Raw genomic sequence first — 9111 nt, 5'->3', positions numbered from 1 at the left:
TGGTGGCCAGACTTCTAACCCTGGGACCTTAACACTGAGGAATGTGTGCAGCGGGAGTGCTTTGGTACTTATCTCTTGCTCTTTGCGTTTTTTTAGAGACTTTCCTACGTAAACAAAAAGAGGCAGTACGCAAAGGATAATGGACTCTTCCGTTGCCTCAGAGTTGGCAAGAGGAGGGCCTTGATCCAGATCTGAGCGGAGGAGGCCACCAGATAGCTACCTGTTTACAACTATGGAATATGAGGAGTGACTATCTTGTTTTTAGGCCCTGTCAGCTTTCTTTGACATTGATTGATAGACATTAGGGATTAGCATTCCAGGCACCTCTCAAAAGATTCCCTCCAGCTTGTGTTCTACCTGAGGACCAATGGCAACCTTGACCTCTGCCCTAATGCAGAGTGCAAAGCCAGATCGCCCGAGACTAAACCGGCACCACGGCCAAGTTGGTTCTTGTCTGTTACCAACACGGGGTTTTTTTCATTCTTTTCATTTTTTTCTAAATTATATTTTTTTAAGTTAGCATAGACAGTAATGTGTTTCATCATGACCTTTAAAAATATATATTTTGTTTTGATTCATACCGATCCCACCATGGTCACTGCCATATCCCACAACACTGTCCCGGTTTTCCTCTTCCTGGTCCCCTTCTCTACCCCAGAGCCCCTCTTCCCTTCCAGGTCCATGGCTTCCATCACCCCTATTCCCCTCCCCTGCCTCATTAAGGGCTCTTCTCCCAGAAATGATCCATTTCTCCTCTGATATTTCGCTCTTCTTTCATGTTGTGTTTTGCTTTCTTTGAGACAGAGTCTCACTCTGTAGCCAGGCTGGCTTGACACTCACTGGTCTAGCTCGGTTTCAGGCTGAGGCAGTCTTCCTCAGCCTACCAAGGGCTAGCATTAAAGTCGTGGATCTCCATGCTTGGCATCAGTCCTTTTATTTGAAGGAGAAAGTGGCTGAATATGGGATTTTTTTTAACATTTATTTTTTTAAATTCATTTTACATTCCAACCAAGGGTCTCTCTCCCAGCCCTCGTCTCACCCACCCTTGCTTCCCTCCCAGCCCATCCCCCACCCACTCTTTCCAACAGGTAAAGCCTCCCATGGGGAGTCGACCCACTTTGGCATATTAATTAGGGGCAGGGCCAAGCCCCTCCCCTCTGCATTAAGTCTCAGTATGGCACCCCCCTCCTAGGGAATGGGCTCTAACAAGCTAGCTCTTGTACCAGGGCTAGATCCTGGTTCTACTGCCAGAGGCCCCTCAGATAGCCCAAGCTTCAAAACTAAATAAGAAGGCACAACCAGTGAAAACAGCTTAAAAAAAAAAGAAAAAGAAGAAATATTGTTCTCTTGGTAAATGGGAGGGGCAAGGGGGTACAAAAAATAGCTGTTTGCAGAAATAACACTTATCAACACTTGATCTTTCATAGTGTTCAAGCATACCACTCTAACAAAAATTAAAAAGTTGTTCATTATTATTGATGTTTAAAAAAAGATCTCTTCTTCCTCCATTACAGTCCTCTTTGAACTTTATTGAGCTGCACACACACACACACACACACACACACACACACACACAGAGGCAGTATTAGTTTTTCTGAACCTGCCTTATTTCGCTTAACACAATGATCTCCAGTTTCTAAACCAGGTCTCCGAAGCAAACACAAACAATTTCACACGCACCAGCTCACACGTCTCACATGGTCGCTCTGAAACACACTCAACACCGTGTCTTTGTGGATTGTGAACAGTTTATTAATAAAGGAAACACTTGCACCCCCTTTAAAAACAGATGTATAGAAACACTTCATCTTCTACTCTTGACCTGCTCAAGGCCAGGGAAGGAAACCGCAGCACCAAATCACACAGACCCACGGTTCGGAAAGGGACAGTGCTCATGTGAGATAAGAAAATCAGACGTGAACTCATTTCGGTGGCTTTACCACCAAGCATCTGGCCGGCACACAGAAAGAGCTTGCACTGCACTGCTAAGCACACTGTGAGTTTTTAACCAGAGGGAAATACAATGGCGTGTGTATACAAATGCGAGCATGGAGCAAGAAGTCAGAGACGGTCGCCAGCAAGTACCAGGACCCAGTTCGCGTCCGCAAATGACGGGCAGCTTTCAAGTCCATTTCCGGTCGTCTTTCTGTGACCGCTCCACAACTGCCCCCCAATTCCTGCACCCCCCCCCCCCCGAGAGCTTTGATCCAGTCTCCACAGCAATCTCATCGTGTACCGTATACTGCACGTAGAAGGAAGCAGAAGCGACTCCGGGGATCGCTTTGGACATGGATAGAAAACATGTACAGAACGGCATTCGCTGCGGAAACACACTGGAAGGCACTCAAAAGAGTACATCTAAGCTCTCCATCCAAAGGAGGAACGTGAGGCCGCTACTTGACTACCGTTTCTAGGGCTGTAGAGTAGCTACGGTTCAGGCACGGCTCCAAGGTGCAGCCTACACCAGTTTGGACGGAGCTTGGGAGCTACAGATGATGGTCACACCGAGACACAGATCCGTTGAGTGGGCTCGGTTACAGCCTGTACACGCAGGCTGTCGTATTCCTATTCCAAGTGCTGCCAAGTCCTGGCCGTTTCTCTTCTTGATTCGTTTCATCCTCCTGAAGGAGGCTTGTGGAGGGGGCTGTGCAAACCTTGCTGTTTTAGGGTTTGGAAGGCACAGTCACCATCCTGGCTCCTTGACAGATTTGAAGTGTAACATTTTGCTAAGTGAGAAGCTGTGTGCCTGCTCCTTCTCTGTTGCCCTTCCTGCAGCTTCAATATTTGCAAAACAATGTCAAAATACTGCAAATCCAGCCCGAAGCCATTTGTTATTCATGCAACGCAATTCTTACGCGTACCAGTGCGCTTTAGCTAAGGGATCCATTCATTTGCTTTTGCTCTTTCTATGCACTTACAATGTTCCCCCCTCTTTGGGGAGTTAAGAATAATTGGATCATATCACAGCAAAATCCCCATTCTATGCAGACCATGCCTACTCCTGACTGTGTAAGAAAAGGAGAAACCTGGCAGGCAAAAATTATTCTACCCTCTAAAATGCCCCGTGAGTCATTTGTATAGAGCAACCTAACTGTGTGGGGATCTTAATTTTCTCATTAAAATCAAACAAATGAACAAACAAACAAACAAAAACCCTGTTGGGTTTGCTGGTCAAAGCTGGGAAAAAGGTGTCCTGTGTGCCCGTGCACAGACGCCGACATGACTACAGCCTCGCCTGTGAGATCCCAGATTCCCAATCATTTTCCTATTTCTATAGAAAACTACCCCAAGTCAATGTGAATTCAGTTATTCTTCACATGTGCGTAGGTGCAACCGTGTGTGTGATGCATGTGGAGACCAGAGATCAGCTGCCCACTTTGGTTTCTTTGTTTCTGTTTCTTGAGACAAACTCTTACTGGGGAACCAGAATGCAATCATTAAACAAAAGCTGGCTGGTCCAGGAGTCCCAGTGACCTACCTGTCTCTACCTGTCCCGGGATTACAAGCGCATGTCACTAGGCTTGGCCTTTTTAGCTGGGTTCTAAGGACCAGGTTCTCACTGGGGTGGCAAGCACTTGGCAAACCAAGCTATCTCCCCAGCCAGAGTTGGTTGTTCTTAACAAAGATGGAAGGGTTTTCAGGTCAGTATCTGGAGGGTTAGTGCTGTGCTCATGTAACATTGGGATCAGACCTCCAGTGGGAATTTACTCACTCTGCCCTCTGATGGGCCTTCCTGACCTGAGCCAGCAGGCGAGAAGGGCAGACTCAAAGCAAGTCAGACCATAAGGAGTGTTCCCGGAGTAAACTACAGAGACAGTCCTCCAGCTGACTGGCTTAACTCTTTCCTTTAGTTGGGTGTGTGTGTCACACAGGACTGACTCCATTGTCACCGCTGTGGACTCTCCACCAACTCCCAAGGGCAAAGGAGGACGTATGTTCCCTTTAAGGCAAATGTTCTGACTAGCAAAGGATATGAACAAGAAGCTGGACAGCAAACTTGGCTGCACTATGGCCCAGAACTTAGAGACACCGACTAAGAGAGACATTCATGGAGGTTTTTACACGATGTGGGTTTCCCAGGTGAGCCCTTCCCCAATGCTTTTCTGAATTTATTAATGACAACAGCACAGCAAAGTCCATCCCAACAAAGTACCCGTGTCTTAAGTCTAACGAAACTAAATCGACTCTCTAACATGGACATATCGCCAAGTAATGACTTTGAGACATTTGTGTCTAGGTCCACTGTGAAAGTCAGCATTAGTAGGACTTCATAGGAAGGCCAAGCTTATGAGAGCAATCACCAGTGCTACCCAATCACCATCAAAGGTGCTTAGCTGTCAAGGGAGACACTTTCCAGCACATCACCACTGCGCTAATAGTGTGTTTCCTATGACAAACGCTCTTGCTTTTTTCTCCAAGAGCATTGTAAATCACAAGTTCTTTTCTGCAGTGGTAGGCTTCCAGGAAAGTGCATCTTCAGACATCTTCCCTTGTGGCTATAATTTTTCTTAACACCAACAGAGCAGCCTAAGTACAGCCAGAGCTCATTAAACAGACTTCTGAGCCCAATTATAGTGAACAATTAGCTGGAAATTAGTCTTAATGATTTGTTTTAGATGACAGACTGGAGGCATGATATAATTATTTTTAAACTTTCTACGGCATTAAGAATGTAATGGAGCCACCTTTCAATGAGGTGAAGTGGGCAATCATGGGGGCCGTAGACAGTCACGGAGCGAGGCTGCGGATGATGGTCATGGAGGCTGTAGCCCACTCACGGAGCAGAGCTAACAGCCCAGGTGTTTATAATTTACTCAGCCTTCCTGTTCTACTTTTTTTTAAAAAAGCTATTTCAGTCCTTAAGGACATCTCTGCTGTGAAAAAGAAAAGCATTCAGCACAGAGATTCGACTTCCCCCAGACCTCTACCATTCTCAGGGACACCACGTGAATAATGGCAGGTGGTAGAAGGAACTAGAAGAATCTACAGTCTAGGAAGAGGCCTTGCACACCAGTTCACACCTCACACTGGACGGACAGGAAAGGAGGCTACATGAGTCACGGATGAAAGAGTAAGGAGGAAGCCCCCGAGTGCAGCACCAGATCCCGGTCACTCGGTCCTCCTCTGTCAATCCTTTGCCTTTCAGGGTTTGTCAAATCATTCTGAATCTTGTTTCTAATAAAAATCTTTTAAAAAATTAGTTTTTTTAAAAAAAATTATGGGCATGTGTTTGTATGTATATGGGGTACCCCATGCCCACAGAACTGGAGATACAGGGGGTGTGAACCACCCAACTTGGATTCTGAAACTGAACTTGAACTCGGGTCCTCTGCAGGAGGATGTGTGAGCCATCTCTCCACCCTGTCCTCACAAGAACATTTTAGAATGTATCAATAGAGATCTAAAAAAATTTCTTTTGTTTTCTGAAAAAAAAAATCTAAAAATATTCCCTTAGAGAATGAATAATTTGTTTTCAAAAGTTTGCCTTTAGAAAATTGCATTTTTTCACCTTGGCTAGTCAGGGTTCCATTTCCGCCACTACCCCTGAGCCAAGCTCTTAGGCCTTTTGTGGTTGAGCATCAGAAGCCATCAGGGAGCGCAGCCTAACACCCACATAAAAGACCTGGTACCTGTGTTTCCACATCACAAAGCAAGCCAGCAAGCACACAAGGCCACAGAGCGGGTTGAGGACCATCTGGAGGATTAAGAACAGTTTGAAAGTGCCCGTGATGCTGGTACAGTCGGCCACATCCCGGTACACAAAGGTCCTGCTGAGAGGCTCCGAGGAAGGCAGTTTGCACAGGCAAGAATCCAGAGAGCTCTCACAGGTAAACTGGGAAAGCAGGGAGCAGTGGTGGGCGGCAAATGCCACCGCCAGCGTGCAGACCACCAGGCCCAGGGCACTCAGCAGGAAGTAGAGCACCTGAAAGAGACAGAAAAAGCTTCCTGTTACAGAGAAGAGGGGTCCAACACAAAGCAGACTAGCCCACGCTTAGCCCACGCTGTTTGGCTGAGGTCTCTGAGGCAAGGGCCATTCTCTTCTCAAGCCATAATACCAAGACACGGCTATACTTTACGCTGATTAGCGAGATGACTGACTGATTTCTGCAGCACGGTCTTGGGTACCCCATGCTGACCCTGAACTTGCTCTATAGCTGTAGAGGACTGGCTTGATTGCCCAATCCTCCTGCCTCCAGTGTTCAAGGGCTGGCATCATAGATGCGTGCCACCATGGCCAGCTTCAGAGTTATTTACTGGGAAATCACGCTTATAGCATTTGTCATGCTGCTGTTGGCTTTTCCCATGACCTGCAATGACCTCTTAGCTTGGCTGCAATGTTTATGTCTGGATTTAGCAGGTAACGTAAATCCCAAACAAGCCCTCTCTCCCACATGATACACAGCACTTATTCTTTAAATTGAGAAAGGCCGGTCATAGGGCGGAAATGGGATTCAAAAGCAAAGGATAGGCTTCTGTACTATGAGCGCCGTGTTCGTCAAAACTATTGCACATTGATCAGCTAACGATAAAGGTTAAGGGAAAAGAGAATGCAATTGATGTAGCGGCTATCACACTACAGCCATGATGGTCATGATCCCTAAGCGAATGGCCTCTGGGCAGAAACATGAATGGTGGAGACAGGAGGCAGGTGGCCTAGACATCAGCTCTGGGGTTGGATGTGCTGGCTAAGTGCTAACTCTGCTAGGAAGGGATTGTATCTTAAGCGTCTCTGACTCAGTTTACCTGTATCTGGAACACTGTGACGGAAAGTCCTGGGTTCTCACTGACAGAGCCGCAATAAATTTTACTGTAACGGCACAAGAGATGCCCTTGTGACTGGGTTCACACACCAGACACAGCTCTCTCAGTGGCCTTCCTGCGTGGGGTCCAAACAAAGACCAGTTCCACAAACTTTGGGACTTGTGTCTACAGTTTGTAGGGCAAGATTTATACTTCCATAGAGAAAAAAGCTACCCCTTACTGGGAGCAATTCTGGTGTCCCACCAAGGCCAGCCTTAAAGCCTCCTCCCCTCAAGGGCTGGGATTTCAGGCAGGTACCACCACGCCTGGCTAAAACATCGTGTATCTTAGAAACATAACAGGAACAATTTGTATTTGACATGATTATTTTTCCTTGGAGGGAAAGAATCAGATAAATGCAAAGTGGCATCATTATAAAATTTAGAAAGGGTTTATTTAATTTGTGATATTAAAAGGAGTGCTTTGGTCCTGTCCCCAGAACACTCGGTGACAATATTTTATGTAGACTTGGCGTGTTTAGACGTTAAAATATGGGTTTACTGTGTAAGGCTAACGGCATGGAATATTAAAAAATATCGTGGATTATTCTGAAATCTTTGGGCTTGGTGATCGAGTTTAGATTCCTGGCATGAGAGCCAGTTTATGCTGGTCACGTGTGGCCACGAGCAGGGGGAACCCCAGTTAAAAGTGGCCATTTCCCTCTGGGTAGCCATCCGCTTAGCAGAACAGCCCCAGATTGAATTGCTGCCACACGTTTCCGGTTTTGGCCACCAGCAGCTAGATCCTGCTTTGCTCCTCTCCTCACCGCACACCCTGCCATGCGCACATGTTCACAATCACACCCGGATGCGCACACGTTCACAATCACACCCGAATGCGCACACGTTCACAATCATACCCGGATGCACACATGTTCACAATCACACCTGGGTGCACACACGTTCACAATCACACCCGGGTGCACACACGTTCACAATCATACCCGGATGCGCACACGTTCACAATCACACCTGGATGCGCACACGTTCACAATCACACCCGGATGCACACACGTTCACAATCACACCCGGGTGCACACATGTCCTTAAACAGTAGGTATTTAGAACACTTTCTATGGGGAAAGTTCATTTGTGACAATAAGATGTTTGTCTACTTTAAAGAAAACAGGGCTGGCAGGACGGCTTCGTGGGTAAGGGCTCCTGCCACCAAGTCTGACGACCTGAGTTCCATACCTGGGACCCACATGGTGGGAGGGTAAGCCAACGCCCCACAGAATGCACGCTGGCCTGTCTGCACACATCATAGCACACAGACACAGACAATAAATAAATAAAATTCAGTTTAAAAATGTTTAAATGATACATTTTGGCTCAGATACTTAATTGCCAAAGACCATTTAACAAGGAGACAACGTGGAGGACATGAACCAGCAGCTGGGCCGGGCTGGGCCAGTCACCTAGTTAAGGTTCCACTCCTGAACGCTACCATGGGACTCGTCTGCTGGACATTTTAACCCGTATCTCTTCGTCTGCAAATGTGGAGTGCTGCTTCTAACCTGCCTTCTGGTTATCACTATGAGGACCAAGAATCGACCTCTCCAAAGGGCACAGGAGTTAAACCAGCGGAGAAGGAGGCTGCCATTTCCAGGAATCCCCAGGACTGGCTCTACTATCTGCCTTGCTTTCTGTCGGGTGGGTGGAACAATGCGGATTGGCTTGCAGAAGGGATAAACATTGACACAAAAGGTTGCTGAATTGTAATCTAGCTCCTTAATACACAGAACCCAGCAGCTCAGGGACAGGGGCCAAGAAGTGCCACATCCCTCAGCAAAGTGACCTGGGCACTCATCGGAGTCAGGAGAGCTTCTTGTCTCTTGGGTCACAGCTGGACACTCAGGACTGCTGGTGACATCGGCAAGGCCCCTTCCTCACAGCAACAGGCTCCTGCCTTGAAATCCACAGTTTAAAACCAGGCGCCTTGTTTTGCCCACACAATGGGAATAAGATCAGTGAAGGCAGGTGTGTGGAGTGACCTTGGGATGTGGCAGCAGACTGTGTGGGTGTCCCTGCAGAACATCCCTGGAGGCCAGCTCTGTGCTTATGTAATCCCCAGGCTTGCTCCTGCCTTGCTGTAATTGGAACCTGCTGAGGCTGTCCCAGTTGGTGGCATGGGGCTGGGGGTGTCTGCTTGGATTTAATGATCTCCCCTCTGGCCAGAATGGTAAGGCCTCTCTGCTGCCACCAAGCAGCCCAAGAAAAGGCAGGAGAGCACCCAGAGGGCAGGTGGGAGGGTCCACACCCAGTGACCTTCCAGGTCCAGAGGGCAGGTGGGAGGGTCCACACCCAGTGA

The 9111-nt window shown here is 47.5% G+C and overlaps 1 protein-coding gene across 3 annotated transcripts in view; it reads right to left on the bottom strand.

Moving 5' to 3' along the window:
• Window positions 1-1730: 1730 nt before the first annotated feature.
• The window catches only part of Sspn (sarcospan), a 55090-nt gene continuing 47709 nt past the window's right edge, over window positions 1731-9111 (bottom strand). For all 3 annotated transcript variants that reach the window (XM_026787932.1, XM_005364598.3, XM_026787931.1), the window contains exon 3: window positions 1731-5923. In XM_026787932.1, coding sequence (XP_026643733.1) covers window positions 5558-5923 — 366 coding nt within the window. In that variant the 3' untranslated portion in view covers window positions 1731-5557. The remainder of the gene's footprint in view (window positions 5924-9111) is intronic.

Source organism: Microtus ochrogaster (assembly GCF_000317375.1).
Source record: "Microtus ochrogaster isolate Prairie Vole_2 chromosome 14 unlocalized genomic scaffold, MicOch1.0 chr14_random_2, whole genome shotgun sequence".
Taxonomy (NCBI): Eukaryota; Metazoa; Chordata; class Mammalia; order Rodentia; family Cricetidae; genus Microtus; species Microtus ochrogaster.
This window is presented reverse-complemented; position numbering and strand designations above follow the sequence as displayed.